Source organism: Brachyhypopomus gauderio, chromosome 3 (genome assembly GCF_052324685.1).
Source record: "Brachyhypopomus gauderio isolate BG-103 chromosome 3, BGAUD_0.2, whole genome shotgun sequence".
Lineage (NCBI taxonomy): Eukaryota > Metazoa > Chordata > Actinopteri > Gymnotiformes > Hypopomidae > Brachyhypopomus > Brachyhypopomus gauderio.
The window spans coordinates 19547233-19567417 of record NC_135213.1 but is presented as its reverse complement, the minus strand read 5'-3'; the positions used below and the strand labels follow the sequence as shown (position 1 = coordinate 19567417).

General features: G+C 42.7%; 1 protein-coding gene across 3 annotated transcripts; it reads right to left on the bottom strand.

Annotated features, from left to right (window-relative positions):
• Positions 1 to 18: 18 nt before the first annotated feature.
• On the bottom strand, positions 19 to 18115 carry radil2b (Ras association and DIL domains 2b). 3 transcript variants are annotated; one of them, XM_077000085.1, is made up of 17 exons: positions 17937 to 18114; positions 17671 to 17797; positions 16866 to 17177; positions 15474 to 15706; positions 14957 to 15312; positions 9711 to 10418; positions 9591 to 9628; positions 9269 to 9453; positions 9033 to 9145; positions 5288 to 5507; positions 5011 to 5183; positions 2387 to 2531; positions 1903 to 2075; positions 1443 to 1785; positions 1229 to 1326; positions 636 to 775; positions 19 to 474 (listed from the first exon to the last, which is right to left on the bottom strand). In XM_077000085.1, exons 2-17 carry the CDS (start codon positions 17778 to 17780, stop codon positions 369 to 371), a joined length of 3453 nt encoding a protein of 1150 aa, XP_076856200.1. In that variant the 5' UTR covers positions 17781 to 17797; positions 17937 to 18114; the 3' UTR covers positions 19 to 368. The 3 variants fall into 3 exon arrangements, with proteins under 3 accessions (XP_076856200.1, XP_076856199.1, XP_076856201.1); XM_077000084.1 differs by having other exon boundaries at positions 20 to 474; positions 17671 to 17800; XM_077000086.1 differs by having other exon boundaries at positions 372 to 499; positions 17671 to 17800; positions 17937 to 18115.
• Between the last annotated feature and the right edge of the window lie 2070 nt (positions 18116 to 20185).

Genomic DNA, 20185 nt, shown 5'->3' with positions numbered 1-20185 from the left:
AGCCACGTATGTTTATTTCTGTGGTTTAAGCATTGCTTAGAACTCTCACAAACGCTGACTAGGCTGAAGCCATTAGATCTCGAGTAGTTGTGATATGTATAAACCACCATGTCCTTATAACTACATTAAAATAATGTATGATAATGCATTATCATATGTTATAATACGTATAAGCATTAAACAGCACAAAAGAACAGATGCAAAAGAAATATTACATAACAAGGGTCCATGACATTAAATAACGCGATACAAATAAAATTAAATCAATACATTAAAAAAACTGTTCATTATCTTAATTTAGTCAGAAATCGCAGGGTCCGTGCATGCTAAACCTTTAGCATTATCCCAATACAAGGTTCACTTGTGAGTCACGACTCAGGGCTGTGTTTTGGAGCGCCATCTTTATTAAGTCTTTGATCCCGCGATACCAGTAGATAAGGTCTCTCCCCAGACTTTTGAATTAGTTCCCTGCCGCTAGAAATAGAAGACAACTTCTAGCCTTCATAAAAAAAATATTTCGGACTGATGGATCAATAGATTTCAACAGTGTCATTTAGTAGTTTGTGTTAGTTAATCAATCATATTATACTAAAAAGTAATAATAAAATACATTTATCTCATTCACACTAACTCACGTATGGTAGTCCACTCCTGAGAGTCCGAGGCCATTCACTGCTAGGATCCGATCACCTGGTCTCAGTCTCTGACTCAGAGCGGCTGGAGACCCTGGGATCACCGACTTAATAAAAATTCCACTCATATTCAGTGTTGTTTCCTTTTAAACAGGACAAAACGAAAATTAATTACCAGTGACATATTTTCTATGTGATATTTGAGTATAAAATATATGAGGCCATTAACAAAAATGTATTTAGCAAAATCTGTACTTTTTATGGTTGCAAACCGATTCTGCGAAGCTGCATCAAATATTTATTTTTAAGATGTGTTCGCACCTCTGCCACGTGGGGGCGCCCGTTGATAGCTAATTAAATATGCTATGTACGGTTTTACAAAGATGTTTCGCAATAGTTTGGTTTTAGAAAGAATAACATACATTTATCTGAGCTAAACGTGATAATCTGGAAAACTAACAAAGCTGCACACAAGAAGCCTGTGTCAGAATTCTAAAATTCTCTTTAAAAAATCAGAGAACTCAGTAAATGGCAATAAAAGGAACAAGCCAAGATGCCAAGATTTTTCTAATGGAAAAATCTATTCCAGTACTTACCAGTCCGTTCACCAGAGCCAGACCCAGTCCGCCAGGAGACCTCTGCAGCTCCACCACAAAAACCTCATCATCTCCTATTTCATGCTTTTCACATCCACCTACAGATTCAAACACCCCACACTCAGCATGAAAAGCCTTAATCTCCTACTGTTTGTTGTCTAAACTGCCATTCAAAAGAGACTTAATATTTAACATAATTTCTTTCACACTCTACCTTCCCCTCGTGTGACTGAGTCGGAGCACTGCGCCTTGTCCCGTGGGTGTGGATCGTGGCGTTCTAGCTCTGGTTCCACCGGGTCTGAGCTCTGTGGCGTGTTAGGAGGGGTGAGCAGACATGAGGACTCCTGTGCCGTGTTTGGCTTCTCGCACCGCAGCTCCAGAGCCTTCATCTTCTGGGCCAGGAGGGCTTCGCAAGAGTCCAGAAGGCCAGATCCTACAGAGCACGACGGGACAGTGTCCCTAGGTAGCACCACCTCTGTGTGCTTCTGCTCCAGGTGAGCTTTTGGAGGAATTTTCATTTTGGTTCTCCTGGCCTTCAGCGGCACGGCCGATCCACTCTATACGACAGGTTACAAGTAGTGAACGGTTTCATTTGGAACAGTGAACTAGGTCTTTACTGTGATTAAACCTGACTGCTCAGACCGACGTGCCTCAGTGAAAGAACAGCTGGTTACCTGAGGAGACTGTGTGGTGTGCGTGTTTGACTCCAAGTGATCAATGGTCATCTGAAGCTGGCTAAGCTGCTTAATTAGACTCGATTCTCCCAAGGGCTTTTTTAAGTCCAGCAGAAAGCCATCCATGGGCAGAATAAGTGGAGGGTGGTCATCGAAGCTCTCCAGAATGTCAGCTTGGAGAGCAGAAAAAGGAACACTGCGTTACATTTCCATTTTCAAATTTGGCAGATGCTCTTACCCAGAGCGATTTGCAGTTTCAATCATGTTACAGCCATTGAAATGGGGTTGTTCCATTCATGTTAACACAGATGTTTGGAACTGAACAGAGCTTGTGTGGAAGCATTTAAAAAAAACCAGTTGCAAATCAAATACAGTCAATGAACAACTTCACCATCCAGATCAGGGCTACTTCCTCCACTCTTACTGGGAGCTCACATACAGGATACACTGCTGTAGACTGATATTCTTTTTTTTTATCGCTCACCAGTTCGAAGGGCTGCCTCTGTCTCATCGCTGGATGGGGTCCAGGTGGATGGACAAGCCCGCCGTGGGTCGTATTCTCTCAGCATGTGGTGCAGCTGGGCGGGCCTCAGCGGAGCAAACTCCGCTCGCAATGAGCTCCAAGATGCCTGCGCAGACGAAAGCTTTACCTCGCTCTGTAAGCATCTCTACAGAGTGGCGGATCGTAACTGGTGGATCTCGATACCAGCCAAGGATCTGGCTTTAGTTTTAATTGAGCTAATTAACCTAACAGTACTCCAGATGTTGAAATGACTGGATAACAGAAAAGACAGGACACGTCTACTCCTTTTGTTCCAAGCATTATGAGTTTCTATAACATCAGCATATGGTTTCACTCTGGTGTAAGTTAAGCGCCAGTAATGGTTTCTCTGGCATTGACTATGGAAAGAGCGATGGGGATACGCAAAGATCTAAGAAATAAAATTGTACTTAAAAGCATTCAGTAGTCCTCCCTTGTCATGCCATAGTCATCAAGTTGAGGCTGAACCATGCTGGTGTTATTAAACTCAGAAGTTGCCTTTTTAACTACAAGCTGAACCCATTAACCACTAAACATTTGTTTGGATTGTATTAGAGAAAAGGCTTTTGCAGCACTGGTACTGCAGACGTCTGCTGGATCAGCATCCTGACCTCTGTTGTTCTAGATGAACTAGAGCTCTGCTGGTGTTTTCTTGAACAGAACCATTTGCAAGATCAACACATATAATATGTTTTGGTCAAAATAATGTGAGAACACCAATGTGCATCTGCATCAACACTTGCTTTAGAGCCGTTTGAGTTTACACACAGGGGTGTTTGCATTCAGGAACTCAGCAGGCAGAATACCTGCTGAATTATGCATAGCATATGCATTGCTACAGGACATGAGACTCCATAAGCATTTCATAAGGATGCCAGGTCTTGTAAATTTACATGTGGAATGTGCAACTGTGGAGTATGAATGAGTCACATTCACTAAGGAAGAATACTATCACACTACAGAATCTATTAACTCAAAGGCTTATCCTCTCAATGCCATTATCTGACCAAATGAATAAGACTTTGTGTACATGAGTCTTAATCCTTGATGATTAATACTTCCTGTTAAATGATTAATACTTCTTATTAATTATTGCTGAAGTCCTGATATCTCCTGAAGTCGTTCTGAAAGAGGGTTAGTACTATTGTAACACTTAACCATTCATCCTTAATTCTTTGCATTTCAATTTTTACATTTATACTAACAGCATTTGGCAAAAGTCCACAGTGACGTCCAAGTGTGTTATATAGTCTCTACCATAAACACATTTCCAATGTAAACACGGTTTGGTCAGTGGTAAGAATTCCATCAGGCTAAAGTGTTGAAAAGAAGACAGTAAGTGAGTTCTTGAAGTGCATATTTATGTGCTAGGTGACCAGTGAATAGGTGAGTCTTCAGTTGTTAGAAGATTGTCAGGGTCACAGATGTACAGGGGAAGAATTCTTTATAGGCACCAAAAAGTTGATTTTTTTTTTCAAAACTGTGGGATCAATGACCAGCATCTACACTCACCATCCACTTTATTAGGTACACCTGTCCAAATGTCGAATCAGCCAATCACATGGCAGCAACTCAATGCATTTAGGCATGTAGACATGGCCAAGATGATCTGTTGCAGTTCGAATTGAGCAGACTGGGGAAGGTTGTTGGTGCCAGATGGGCTGGTATTTCAGAAACCACTGATTTACTGGGATTTTCATGCACAACCCTCTCTAAGGTTTACAGAGAATGGACCGAAAAAAAAGAAAATATCCAGTGAGCTGCTGTTCTGTGGGCACAAATGCTTTGTTGATGCCAGAGATCAGAGGAGAATGCCCAGACTGGATTGAGCTGATAGAACGGCAACAGCAACAAATAACCAGTCATTACAACCCAGGCATTCAGAAGAGGATCTCTGAATGCACAACACGTCAAACCTTGAGGCGGATGGGCTACAGCAGCAGAAGACTACACCGGGTGCCACAGGAAACTGAGGCTACAACTCGCACAGGCTCACCAAAATTGGACAATAGAAGATTGGAAAGATATTGCCTGGTCTGATAAGTTTCTGTTGCGACATTCGGATGGTAGGGTCAGAATTTGGCATTAACAACATGAAAGCATGGATCCATCCTGCCTTGTATCAACAGTTCAGGCTGGTGGTGGTGCAATAGTGTGTAAGATATTTTCCTAGCACACTTTGGGCCCATTAGTACCAATTGAGCATCATGTTAACGCCACAGCCTACCTGAGTATTGTTGCTGACCATTTCTACTTCCATGGCTACTTCCAGCAGGATAATGGGACATTCGCATCATGGATGTGCAGCCGACAAAACTGCAGCAACTGCGTGATGCTATCACGTCAATATGGACCAGACTCTCTGAGGAATGTTTCCAGTACCCTGTTGAATCTATGCCACGAAGGATTAAGGCAGTTCTAAAGGCAAAAGGGGGTCCAACCCGGTACTAGCAAGGTGCACCTAATAAAGTGGCCGGTGAGTGTAAGATTTCTTGTATGGAACACTGGGATGCATGCTTGCCTGTTGCCTCTGTTCATATAGTGAGTGGAAAGCAATTGTTTCTAACCTGAAGCAGGTGTTCCCTGGGCGTGGCTAGAAGATTGACCGCTGAAGACAGTTTGAGGAGGTAGTTCTGGGCCAGCTCACCCAGGCCGGCTGCGTAAGCCCAGTCCATCAGCAGGTCCAGATTAGCCCGGATCTGAACCCCACAGGACCAGCTGTAAAAGCTCCCTCCTGAGCCTTAAAATGAACACAGTATCAGTTAGCACATCACAAATGTTTAAAAACCTGCTCAAAGTTGTGAATGCTTGGTAACAATTCTGAGAAAGAGATGGATATTTTACCTCTCTCCATGAGCAGGTTGAAGAGGAAGGCATTGGCAAAGAAGAGGAGGTAGGTAAAAAGTTGTAAGGAGATTTCTGGGTGCACATGGAAGTCTTTGACTAGATTCATTGTTTTCGTGAAGATGTCCAACACGCTACCAACATCATCAGGGATTTGCAACTGCCCATTCTCCGTGAAAGGATTACTGTTTAACAGGCTCGGGAGTACTCGGTACAGGAGCTGTGAGGGAAAAGGCATAATTAACAGTACAAATGAAATCATTCAAATACACTATAACAAACTAATAATTTAAACAAATGAAATAACACCAAAGTACATTTAAAAACACCAGAAAGAGATTTTTTTCATAGTTTCAGGTATCTTATTTCAGAGATTTTCATGAGCATTCCCCTGTTCAGTCTTTAAAAGGAGGAAATACTTACAGACAGCAAAGTGCACAATCTATCCCTTATCAATAAGTGGCAAGACAGAGTTTGCATAACACACTTCCTCTTCTCTGGGAGAGGATACAGGTCCTGGGCTGGGGTCTGGAGATCCTCCCTGCACTGGCCGACCCATTGAAGACCTGGGCCTGTGATAAGCCTGTCTGGGCTAATGACTCTCACAAGCAGTCCTGACGCATGACCAAACAATGCTCATCCCTCTGTGCCGTGCGCCATCCTTCCTTCCCTCTGCCCCGCTCTTCCCGTCCTCGTCCTGACGCATGCCAATGCAGAGGGGGGCACACGGATCCATCATGCGTGCAGGAGAACACAGCCTGTCTCTTCACAATGTGTACCTCATGAATGATGAAGTCTCAATGCATGATGCCCTGTGCAAAAATGCACATTACACGCCTGGCCTGAGGTCGCGCCCCTCAGCATACCACGGGGGGATGGTAAGGGGGGGGGGGGGGGGGGGTGTTCACGAAAAGGGACGGACGGACGCTGGGTCCCGCGGCAGCAGGCTGGCAGGATGGGGTCAGAGAGGGGAGCCTTGTGTGCGGGACTCGAAGTCTCGAAGCCTCCTGCCCCCGCTCTCTCCAGCTCAATGCAGCTTTTCTGCTCCACACGCCTGACAACGCGGCCTTTGTCTGGTCAGGATAGCCGGAGACGGGTCCCGCGATCCCAGGCCAGCCGCATGCACAGGACCCGATCTCAAAAGGCTCGACCCATCATGCACACTCCAGGCAACCACTGGCTGCTTTGGTAACTTAGACCACACTTCGGATGCCATACAGACCAACCCAAAACCGAACCGAAAGGTGAAGGGTCAACGCACTTCTTCTGTTCTTCACATTTACCATCACTCCAACAGCACCTAATTAGCATGTGTTCGTCATGGGAACGAATAAACCCAAAATGCAGCGTTTTTTTCCTTCACTGAGCTACCAGCAGCTGCTTCCTTTTCTATTAGACAGAATGGCATAGCAGGCCTAAAAACAGGAGACAAAGAGCTTAGGATGTGTTATTCTAACGGCAAAGTATCCACTGACCTTCCTAACAGACATGTTTGCATTTGGTTAAAGTTTCCTATAAAAAATATTGACCGCACCTAATGCAAGACTGGCACGGTATATGATTTGTGGTGTTTTTCTACATTATTGTGCAAATCTGGTGTGTGCTGACACAAATCACACTGAGTGTTCATTCAGTAATGACTGAACCAAGAGGCTGTTACATTACTAAGAAAGCCTGTGAAACCAATCTACAACAGGCTTGCTTGGAATATTTAGCATTTCCAAAACGCTGACCATTGTACAATACAAAAAACTAGCACTGTGATGAGCGACTTCAAGGACCGCATCTGGTTTACCATGCCTCATTACAGCCTCAGTCTAGTCACAAACCTGAAAAATGCCATTTTCACCATGTAAAGAAATTCCCTATCCTGAGCCCCGTCAAATCCCTGAAATAAACCTACGCCCATGGAAATTGTTTCTTCCCATGACGAATAATCTCTGAGACCAAAGATGGATTGAAATTTCCCAGAGAAGTGACGCCTCAAGGCACTCAGGAATGGAACATGGATGAGCCCCAAGACCAGGATATACTGAATTATGTCTGAATGACTGAGAGACGAGGAAAGAGGGTGGGGTTGGAGAAAATCACGGTCTGCTCCCATGAGCAAGAAACACACAAATATCATTCATACAACATCTCCATTTACACCAGACTCTAATGTCTATTGGTTAATTTTTTTTTTTTTCTACCCGAAGAAGAATTTTTAAGTAGTAATTTATTCAGCCGCTATTCCTCACAATACTGACATGCTTGAGCTAAAGCACTTTCCTTCAGTCTGTGGGCTTTCGCGCCATTCTTCTGGGCAGTTAAGGTTGTGGGTTTGGCCAGATATCTCCCACTGTTAGACCGGATTCTTCACATTGTGTTACCCAACATGCCTGTCAGCAGAGTTACAAGAAACTGCATCGTCCATGAAGAACCCACACGGGAGACAGAAAAATGGGGACAGCTAGACATTAGGCAAAAGTTTACAAATGCAAACACCCTGTGGCTGAATTGACGTTGTAAGGTTAAAGATGCTACAAGTCACGAAGAACAGTGCCTAGTTTTTGGACAAACCTCCAGATGCAAATGTTCAGAAAGCACATTTTAATAGCTTCATATGGAGCACTTAGGTTCCTCATAATTCATTCAGTTCATATTATTTTGGCCAAGTCAAATAACCACCCAAAGCTCAATTTCACAGAAGAAATGAAAATTTAAAAAGCACATAAAATCCTCCAAAGGCAGTTATCATTAGAAACCACTTGCTTTGCCTCTGGATAGTGTAATAAGCACTGACTTTGGACAGGGAAACTGTCATGCAACTTTAGTTGCTTGAAGCATTCATGAAACTACATTGCACAGGAGTTTCATAATGTAAAGCTTCCTGTACCTCACATGAAACTCAGCTGCAGCATGTGCATAGTCTCAATTGCATGATACAAGTTTCACAAAGCAGGCAATCTAAATGCTGATATCACACAACAGTGTTTAAAAAGCTATAACTAAAACAAAATCGCCAGATAAAAAAAAAATTATCTTAACTGACTTTTTGCAGCATTGATGCGCTTTTATTTTGTCAGTTACCATGACAACAAACAAGCATGAGTTTCTCAAAGCTTCCACGTGGCTTAGCATAACTAATGATAGTTGATAGTTGTGTCAGTATTTTTGTTATAAGGCCTGTATTGTCCTTATCTAATAGCAAACTTATTCAATTTCTCCTCTTAGAATAGTCTCAATAGTGCATAAATGTAATACTGGGCCCTTTAAACCAGGTATCATAAAGCATAAAAATGCTTATTAATTACTCTTAACTATGAACTATAGTGTAAATAATCCACGGATGACAGGTCTGTCATTATTATGACACATCTCTCAAAGATACGTGTGAAATGGCCCTCTGGCAGTCCACGGCATACATCTCCAAACCCGGCGCTCAGAGGACTATATAAACGCTCTATAGGCCAATGCTATGTGGCCACACAAGGCCAGCGCTATGTAGAAGTGTTTCTCCGTATTGCTTCTTGTCTCCTTAATAATGTCTCATTCATTACTCCGATTCTAAACAAGCATCTGTGGCATGCTGAGGTAAAGTTAGCTCAGGAGTGTTTTTCTTAGTCTCAATTCCTACAAAAACAGCAAGCTCCATGTGATGGAACAGGAAACCGCTCTCCAAAGGCCAAAGTGGTCTTACAAACAGTCGTGTTTAAGAGTTAAGGGTTCACGCCCAAAGCTGAAATAACGCAGTACTACTGACCTTGGTGAGGTAGTAGACACACTGCTGGAAGGCGAACATGATGACCTCCTCTAGGACTGTCATGGCTTCTTCACTGGCGGGACGAATGGTGGACAAACGTAACTCCAGCACAGCTTACAAAGTGCCCATCAGAAACATGGCAGACCATGAAACAACAGCAGCAAGAGGTACAGTAAAACCAAGCATTCAGTAAACACCACCTTGTACTACCCTTTAACTACAAATAAACCAGCTACCCATGCAATCTTCTTCCTCTTCCTCCTCCTCTTGTGAGATGCCATGCAGTAAGCGAGGCACTTCTTGGTGGATGAAGTGAAGGAGCTCGAGGGAGTTCGCCATCCACAGGACTAGCGGCTTCAGGCCTCTGAGGAGCTTCTTGGTGCTGAGTGGATGCAGACCGACAGGTTCTGCCCCACCCTCACTACAACAAGAACGCTGACTGCAGTTAGACATTCATGCTTTAGTATTGAGAGAGAGAGAGAGAGAGAGAGAGAGAGAGAGAGAGAGAGAGAGAGAGAACTAAGATTGTGTATGCTCTGCTACAAAGAAGTCACCTACATTTCAGATTGGAGGGTTGCAAGTTCTTTTGCCCGTTCCTGTGAAAAGAAAAGGACATTAAAACACTAACGGAGAAAAGAGAATCTATTTACTGTGTTGTCACAGGAATTCGAACCTTACCAAAATGGCCATTTGAACCTCACTGGTTATCTGTAACAGAAGTCGTCGTAAGTCGGTCATGGGGAAATGTGTGGCTGATTGCTGTAGGCATAGACTCAGCAGGAAAGATGGGGCGAGTTTGTGTGTTTCATCATGGTGGTCTACCCGTGTAAAGATCTCTTTCAGGATCTGCACCTCATGCCCCTCATCATAGCTGAGGGCAAGTTGTTTTCCATCAGCATCTCTCAGGCAGAGCAGGGCTTTCACAGGAGTCTGGATCACAGGGTCCTTGGATAAGATGCATGTCTTGCAGAGTGGAGGGGGCGTAGAAGAACATACCCTGAACAGTTCACCCAACCAAGGTAATGTCAAGGCACAGGCATGCCCCGCATCTTCAGTAGGGTCCTTGAACATGAAAAGATAATGGTCTCCCAGGCCTATGATGTCTCCCGACTGCAGTTTGACCTCTTGGTTAATGACAGCTCCGTTCTTCTTGACCACAGCCCCATTCAGAGGCGTGAGGACCGTAAACCCTGGATCTTTGCCCAGCTCACAGCCATGGCCGGAGGTTGCCGCAGGCTCCAGTCGCCGCACGATGCAGTGCTGTGGTTGGATGTCCGGGGCCCAGAGAGCCACGCCCACAGCCGGCTGCTCTTTCTCCCGCTCAGATGGCTCGGCACCACTCCCAAAATCCATGCAGATCCCACTCAGTGGATAGATGATGAAATCCTTAACATCAAATGAAACTTACATTTTAGACAATATTGCATCAAATTTTATTTTTACTTAAAAAGACCAGTATCTTTTCAAGTAATTATTAAAGGTACATATTTCGAAACAGAAATTTTGTGCTTATGCACTTAAAAACCTAATTTTATAAAATGATTAAATAGGTTTTTATTTCCCTGACTCACTTCTTTAATAACTTCTATAAAACTTTACTTAGCTATTCTTCAGACTGCAGCACTGATCAAATGCCTACTGTAACTATAAAGACTTTTAACTTGTTATAGTGGCACTTGTATTTGTGGCACTGTTCCACTGTATGGTTGTTGTAAGCTACAAAATCCCACTGAAGCAATTATCAAGCCTGCAGTAATGCTTGGAACACATCTCTGTTCAGATATCATCAGAGGACACTATAAAGACGAGCGAGACAGGGGGGACCACCATGGACAGCTAGCCAGCTGCACTTATATTCAGTCCAGACAAGCCTGTAGCTTAGTGTGATCTTGAGCGGAGGCAGGCAGCACTGCTCCGAATAGAACAGAGACAGAATCCACCTAACGAGCCCACGGTGGACATTGACAATGGAAGCTGTGTTTAACAGGCGCCAATCTAGCAGAAGCCGGTTGTAGTAAACAAGATTTTTCTTCTCAGTATACTGAGTTTTTGTTACAAAGTATATATCTGAGAATGTTAAAGATTGTTTATGGAAGCAATGTCCGAAAAATCACGCACAAGATCTGACCCTCCCAGAAATGATCCTTAACACCAAAGGGAGGCAGGAAGCATCATGGCAATGTTGAGTGTGAATAGTCCACAAGTTTCTATCTGTCAAATATTTTCATGAATCTGCAATATCTTTTTTAACAATAAGCTCCCCTAAATCAGAACTCTGTCAGACAACAACTGGAACACTCTCACAGGTTAATACCACATCCCTATTCATTGCTCCCATTTGTAAGTAAGATAATAACTGCAAATGACCACAGCTCGTCAGATTTTTAGAATTTAGAACTATGATTTCTGTTGTAATGATAACTGCCAATCGGGCTTCCAACTGAACCATAGCACAGAGAATGCCCATATGAAGATCCTGAATGACATTTGTCTAAACGTTTATGCTGTGTTTGTCCTTCTTGATCTAAGCACTTCATTTGAAAATGGTGATCACATCATCCTCTTAGACAGACTGGAAAACTGGGGAGGGCTAAACAGAACAGTCCTGAACTGATTCAAACCATGCTTGGAAGGTATTTCCAATCATGCATCTCACTAGCAGCCTTGTACTGTGGTGTCTCAGAAGAATCTAGTCTAGGGACCCTCCTGTTCAATCTCCATTTGTGTCCACTAGATCAAATCAAATCAAATCAAATCAAAGTTTATTTGTATAGCGCTTTTCACAACACATGTTGTCACAAAGCGCTTTACAGGATTTAAAAGGTTAACAATACTATGGGTCCAGAACCCTAATGAGCAAGCCAAAGGCGACAGTGGCGAGGAAAAACTCCCTATGATGGTGGGGAATAGGAAGAAACCTCGGGAGAACCAAGACTCAAAGGGGAACCCATCCTCCATTGGGCGGCCCGTTAACACACAAATTACACAAAATACAGACAAATACACAAGTCACACACAAATCACACAATCAGACTAAGTAAAGGTAAAAATGAAAGTTCTGGGTTTTGATATTGTCACTGTAAATGTCTGTTGATGAACGCCAGGCTATCATTCCGTGTCGGAGCAGTGATGCTGGCATTGTAGGCTCCGACTGCAATGTTACTCTCCAGGTGAACCTCGGAGAAAAGATACGTGATGTAGTAAATATGTAACAGATTAATCAAAGGCCAAACTAAACAGATAAGTCTTTAATCAAGTTTTAAACATTGAGACTGTGTCTGAGTCCCGAATAGAGGCAGGAAGATTATTCCACAATTGTGGAGCTTTAAAAGAAAAGGCTCTTCCACCTGCTGTGATCTTTTTGATCCTAGGAACAGTTAATAACCCTGCGTCCTGCGAGCGAAGTGAACGCTGGGTTATATTGTTCAATAAGTTCACTAAGATACTCTGGAGCTAAGCCATGCAGTGTTTTATATGTTAATAAAAGTATTTTATAGTCAATACGGAATCTAATTGACAGCCAGTGTAATGACGATAGTACGGGACTAATGTAATCAAACTTTTTAGTTTTTGTTAAAACTTGTGCTGCTGCGTTCTGAACCAGCTGGAGTTTGTTTATCGATTTACCAGAACATCCAGCTAGGAGACTGTTGCAATAATCTAATATGCATGGATTAGTTTTCCCGCATAGCATTTAATATGTTTCTAATTTTAGCAATGTTGCGCAAGTGAAAGAACGCTACCCTAGTTATATTATTAATATGTGTATCGAACGAGAGATCTGGGTCTATTGTGACGCCCAAGTTCTTTACCTCTGCGCTGGCGGTTATAGTAAAAGAATGTAGATTCAATGCTACATTACGTATCTTGTCTCTTGCAGCCCTAGACCCAACTATTATTAATTCTGTTTTATCGGGATTTAGTGCTAGAAAGTTACACGCCATCCAATGTTTTATCTCTTCTACACATTTCTCGATTTTACTGTTTGCGCCTAAATCATCGGGTTTTGCTGATAAATATAGCTGAGTGTCGTCTTCGTAGGAATGGAAACTGATTTCGTGCTTATGCATAATCTCGCCTAAGGGTAACATGTACAGTGTGAATAGAAGTGGTCCTAGGACTGTCCCTTGTGGGACACCATATTTAACCTGCACAGATTTAGAGGTTTTATTATTAACACTTAAACTTAGCACTAAAAGTGTTACTTAAAATTAACACTTAGATCAAATCCTTGAAAGCACAAAATAGCTTTTTTTATACTGGTCTCTCCTCAAATGACTACAATCGTATCCATACATCAGTTCCTAGAACTAAAAAAACAACTGAATATGAGGAACATTTCTACAACTATACAAAGAAAAGGCAGGTACTGAATTTCATAGTAAAGAGCTAAACTTGAGATGAGATCTCACCAGAGTCCTGAAGATGGAAATCTTGGCATAATAATGGATTCAGATCTGAACTTCATCACAGAAGTTGAAAAGAAGACAGCTTTTTACCATCTAAAGAATATATCAAAATTTTAAAGTTTCATGTCTAATCAGTATCTAGAGACATTTATTCATGCGTTCATATTCCCTGGACTTCTGCAATGTTTTTAATGCTTGCCCTAGTCCACAATTAAACAGCTATAGCTTATTAAAACACATCTGCTAGAAGGCTTACCAGAACAAAGAGAACTGACCACATAACTCCAACTCCCAAATCTTTACACTGGTTACCAACTTATTACATAATTACTTTTAAACCTATTCTTTGTTTAAATCAGTGGTTGGCCTAGACCTGAAATACATCTTTATTGTGCGTGTAGCGTACACAGCCTTAGTCTCGTGCCAGCACCCATTCATCTAGTAGTGCCTAGATTTAGAACCCAGCAAGGAGAGGCAACTTTGAGTCACTCTGCTGCCTTATGATGTTACATATGCCCTAAATGAAGCCATTGTTACATCCACACTGGAAATGTTGTGCCTTTATCTAGCATTGAACTTTTAGCACTATAATGCACATTAATGTCTTTTATTTTTCATAGTTTATTTGAACACTTTTACCATTTTACTATTTAGAACTTCTTTTAGTTCCTAGATCATATAAATATTTTTGCCTGACACCTTCTATTTCAAAATTGTCCTTTTATACACATTTAAATAAATAGTTTTTAATTTGATTACCTTATGGCCCGGGCTGGCTGGATCCATTTCAATCAATAGTTTTGTTTACCTTTTGTAAAAAACATTTCTGAGCTCAAAGATCTGGTGACAGGTCTGGTGTTAGATGTGTGTGTGTGTGTGTGTGTGTGTGTGTGTGTGTGTGTGTGTGTGTGTGTGTGTGTGTGTGTGTGTGCGTGTGTGATTTGTGAGCATACTCGTGTGGTGCTAATCACTCATCAGGCAAAGCTAATCTATCAGGAAGCGTGTGTCCCCTGGAGGCACCCAGCATTCGCCACACTCCTTCCTGTCCTGGGTTTATATCCAGCACACTTTTTTTTGCACACATGGCTGTTTTTCAGGGGATTTTCCCCTCTGCCTGGCACTCGCGAGTTCTCTGTGTTTATTTCCAATGGGATTCGGGTGTTATGGAATAAAGCTTTGTTCCATTCATATTGACGTCACACGGGCTGTACTGACCCAAAGCAGGAGTGCTAAACTGTGCTGTCCCCCTCTGAGTTACCGTGGACTGACAGAGAAAAATCGACACTGCACAAACATTTCTTGTGATATGGTGGACGCTGATATGATGTGGGATGTCTGTGTCACATCATGGAATGCCGACAGAAAGGGAAAACATTATTCCAGGAATTCCACAAAATAGTAGCACTCGTGCTGGATGAGGCAGAGGAAGAGAGGAAGAGAGAGGAAGGTGGGGGAGGAGTTGTGGTGTTGGGGGTTTGGTGAGGCTGGGGGTGAGAAGGGAGAGGGCTGTCCTACCTGTGTCTGACTGAAGCCCTGTAGCAGCAGGAAATAGGGGACGTTTTGGGGTGGGTGAATGGAATACTCTGTGGAGTTGTCCGCACTACTCTCCGTCTCTTCTCTTTCACTGTCTGGAGAGCACAGTGTTTCATGGGCCCCGCCTCCCCACCTCAGTGATTGGCTCGTGAGGTTCTCATGAGGCTCAGGGGAGGGCCCGGGCTGGATGAGGCTCTCCGGCTCCAGGTCTGCTTCACTGAGACTCCTCCGCAGGGCTGGCCCATCACCTGGCACATCATCGGTCCCACCTCCGTCCAACACCACGGACCTCCCTCGCGAGCGTGTCTTCTGCAGTCTACGAGCCTGAGCATTGATCCCTGTGGTAAAGCCCACGGGAAACAAAATGATCCTAAGTGACATTGGGACAGCAAATTCTTGCGCAACAAAATATTTATAAGTCGTTTTTCAAGTGCATGACGTTAATTTGAAATGGTTAACTTCAGGGGGGTTTCAGGGCAGGCAGGCAGGCAGGCCGTACCTGCAGTTACTGTGTCCTTGTCTTTGGAGTTCTGCTCTTCCACGCTGGTCCTCCGCTGGATCTCGAAGCGGCGGGCATAGCCCTCCCGAGGCTTCCAGAGGGCCTGGAGGAGGAGGGGTTTCTCGTTGTCACCAATCACGCGCAAGCACTCAGCACGCCACTCCTGCTCCCCGATGCGGCCAATGACATCACACAGCACATAGGCATCAGCCTGGGCTTTGCTCAGAGAGTACCTAAGAAAGTGCACTTAGTCTTAGTCAGCCATACTTAATGTTTTCAAACTTTAATGAACATTAAAACATTTTACAATTAGATAAAAATCTTAGACTGTTTTGGGGTTCAAGTAGGTCTCAGTATAACTGTAAACAAATTGTTTATGTTTCTGTCAGATATGCAGCATGCCAGCATGCAGTTAATAAAGCTACAGAAATGGTAAAAGAAGAGCTTTTTAAAAACGTTTCATAAACAACTATGCATGCACACATACACACACTTCTGTTTGTGGAATAAGAGAAACGTAAAAGAAATTCTGCTTCTGAAAGCCAGGAGTGAGCATCCTACAGCTTTGTGTTCACCCGGAGGTTTTTGTTTTTGCTCAGATTTCCCACATCTCCAAAGAAAATGAGATATTTGGCACACAGACATTAAGCGTAGCTCCTGCCGACTTCAGCCCATGTGCACAATGGCTGATTCATGCTTAAAAAACCTAATCCTTTTAAAACATTGAACTTCAAATCCACAATAAAGTTCGCTTTTATTTACAGCAGCTATGAATTTTACAGCGATGTGAATCTGATCCTACAGACAGCTCCCTTTACTGCAACGTTTATCCTCTTGTTATTCTGTACTTAAACACCATTCCTCTTATTTTAAAGACTGGCTCAGTACAGACTGTTGGGGTGTTTTACTGTATGGTGAAGGAAAATGTTCAGGGAGAGACCTTGAGTTGTGGTCAGACATCTCACATGTGCTTTAATGGCCTTCTAGTCCTTTCCATCCTAATAAAGACTCAGACAAGGAGTGGTGGAACAGAAGAAGTTCTAGGGATACTGTAAGTCAGCGCTCCTGTAACTGATACCCTAACAGGCAGAGTTTATAAATGAATGTATTTTATCTACTGAGCTGGAGTTTCAGAAACAGTCTTTAGTCTTTTTACTAAGATTATTACCAAATTATATTAAGTTATAACCAAAGTCCATGCTAATTTTATGCTAATGTCGATGTTAATGAGTTAATTTAAAGAGCAACTTTTTCATTTGTCTTTTCTTTTTGATACGCAATGGACTGAAGTAATAATATAAATACAAATGCATTCTAAAGCAGGTACAGTAAGTCAATTATTGTGTTGTAAATACAAACAAACCCAAGGAAATGCCAAATGGCTTCCCTCACCTCTCTAGTGCCTCTTTGACCAGCTCTTTGGCACTGGAGTGGGTTGTGGCTAGCACACTCTTGTAGTTGGCACCTTCACAAATCTCGTTGCCAAAAATCTTTAGAATGCCAGGTGCCGTGATGTGATTGGACAGCTCCGAAGGGTCGTCTGCCGCCGGTGTCTCGGCCCCCGCTGTCTCCCCGCGGTCCCCAAGCATGCCTCGTCTGAACACTGAGGACAGGCGGTGCTGGTGCCGGCGGATCCTGTTCTTGGCTGGCTGTCTGAGGCCCACGCCCTCCATCGACCGGGCCGTGCTGCTGGATGAACTAGACCTGGGCAGGAAAGCGCACGGGAATAAACACGGTGGCATCACCAAAGTGCCCAGACACACGCACGTCCTAGACCCGCGCTATCGCCATGGAGTCTTTGAACCTTCAACCTTCATTGGAGCTCTACTCATACATATGCAATAGCAACAGAGAACATTTGATGGGAGTGGAAGCTTAGAGATTTGAATATGCACGCTGTACCTTGCACCACTCATCCCATTAAAAAAACAATGAATAGCGTGCAGATTACGATTGATCTCATAATCTTCTTAGCTCGAAGGCACAAGGGTCTCCCTATCGGCCCTTAATCCGCATCAGCACAACTCTTTAAACTTTAGTTACACTTTTTAATTTTCAAGAGTGCGTACTTGTGCATTAAGGAAAGGGAGACGGGAAATTTTCACCTATGACTTATAATGTATGAGATCATATGGCTGCGAGGGGAAGAACTGTCACCAGACTTCACTTTGAACTATCACTCGGGTATATGACTTACTGGACAGATCCATTGCTCTGCTTTCGTCCGACCTTCGAGAGTCGCCTGTTGGGTGCGCAGAGAGGAACGCCTACAGGTGGTGTCGGTAAGATCCGCTCGCTTGATATCATCGTTTCATTAAAGCGCGCTGCTGCAGGTAAGTCCGTTGGAATGAAAAAAAAAAACAGAAACAAGGTCTGAATTAGTAAACTCCACCAAACATAATCTGAGAGAGATTTGGAGGTCTTCATCCAAAAAAGTTTTTTGTATATGGCACTCGTGCTTACCAAAACTTCAAAATCGGCCAGCTTGACCAAGGTGTTGCTCCATCAGATGGATACGCGCGAACCACGCTGACAGAAAAGGGGCTGAAAACGAACCGAACTCTGTTCTATATGGTTTGCTGCTTGTCTGCTTCTTTTTAAAGAATGCACTGCATGTACAACGTTTTTGCTGATGAGCTGAAGGGAGGGTCTATACGCACGGCGCCCTCTTCACTTCAACTGCACCAGTCGCACTTCCCGCACTCTTCGGGCAATTTAAAAAACGTATATTATTAAAACTTATGTTGCTTTTTCCATTCTAATAAGTTTTTACCGAAAACACCCTTAAATTAGTTATATAAAATGCAGCTTTGCAGGATATAAAAAATTGGATAGCCTGGCCATTTACCTGTCAAGTTACATCTCATTTTCCAAATTAATGTTAGATTTCGTGTGGCAAGAAAAGTATCGTGTTATAATGAAATTATAGCTACTTGAATGCTTAAAGTATAAGCAGACGTTTTGCCACTTTAATGGTGCTTGATCTATGCAATAGGTCTAGGTAATGGGATACGCAGTGTTTAATTCATTTTTAAAAGTTGTTGCTGTTTAGTTGTTATTTTTATATTTATATATTTATTTTTTCAACCATCCATGGAAATGTTAACACGTGTTGCGCGTGTGCCTCCTTCTGGTGTGCCTCCATCTGCTGGTCATTGCATGAACGTGCACAGTAAATATGGAGTAATGTTATGCCAACATTATTAACTTAACATAGGCTATAATAAAAAAACATTTTACATATTATTTTGTCCGTTGGGCAAATGTTCAAAAAGTGTTCAGGATCATCCCGTTGGAAAAAGGTGTAACAGAAACCGATGCAAAGATCAAAATAGTGGTGTGGTGTCCAGTGCATTCCATACTTCTGTCCTTTTAAATGTTATATATATCTTTGTGATGTATCAAAAGCCTCGGTATCCAGGGCACTGTCAGAATACCACCAAGAAGGACGATCCACAACAGGATTTACTGTGGACGCAAGAGGAAGCTGTCTGAAAGGGATGTTCGGGTGCTAACCCGGATTGTATCCAAAAAACATAAAACCACGGCTGCCCAAATCACGGCAGAATTAAATGTGCATCTCAACTCTCCTGTTTCCACCAAAACTGGGCCGGGTTGCGGCCGGGTTGCTATAACCAAACCTCCAGTCACTCGTGCCAATGCCAAACGTCAGTTTCAATGGTGCAAGGAGCGCAAATCTTGGGCTGTGGACAATGTGAAATGTATTGTTCTCTGATGATTACACCTTTACTGTTTCCCCACATCCGGGAGAGTTACGGTGTGGAGAAGCCCCAAAGAAGCGTACCACCCAGACTGTTGCCCAGAGTGAAGCATGGGGGTGGATCAGTGTTGGTTTGGGCTGCCATATCATGGCATTCCCTTGGCCCAATACTTGTGCTAGATGGTCACGTCACTGCCAAGATCTACCGAACCATTCTGGAGGACCATGTGCATCCAATGGTTCAAACATTGTATCCTGAAGGTGGTGCCGTGTATCAGGATAACAATGCACCAATACACACAGCAAGACTGGTGAAAGATTGGTTTGATGAACATGAAAGTGAAGTTGAACATCTCCCATGGCCTGCACAGTCACCAGATCTAAATATTATTGAGCCACTTTGGGATGTTTTGGAGGAGTCAAGAAATGTTTTACTCCACCAGCATCACGTAGTGACCTGGCCACTATCCTACAAGAAGAATGACTTAAAATCCCTCTGACCACTGTGCAGGACTTGTATATGTTATTTCCAAGACGAATTGATGATGGTCTAAAATCCAAAATCCAAAGTCCAAAATCCACTAATTATTCAAGATTTCTACAGTGTTTTGAATAAAAAAAATGTAAATACTATCTGGGGTATGTATCAAAGTAATAAATGTTTCATATATTGTGTGTGACATTCTATCACAATCTTTTATATCATGATTCTTTATTTTACATTTCACTAGGTGGGCAAGTGGGATGTGGCATACGTCTTACTAAAGGCGTATGTACTTAAAAAGTAGATTTATTAAAATTTAACTGTTTAAATATTGGGTTCAATGTATCACTACATATAATCCGGATTTCTTTGGTCCAATTTTCAATAAAATTTTATGGTATATATATATATATATATATATATATATATATATATATATATATATATATACCGTATGTATATTCACTGATTGTGAATCAATTTCACCTGCTGTTGTGCAAATGGAAC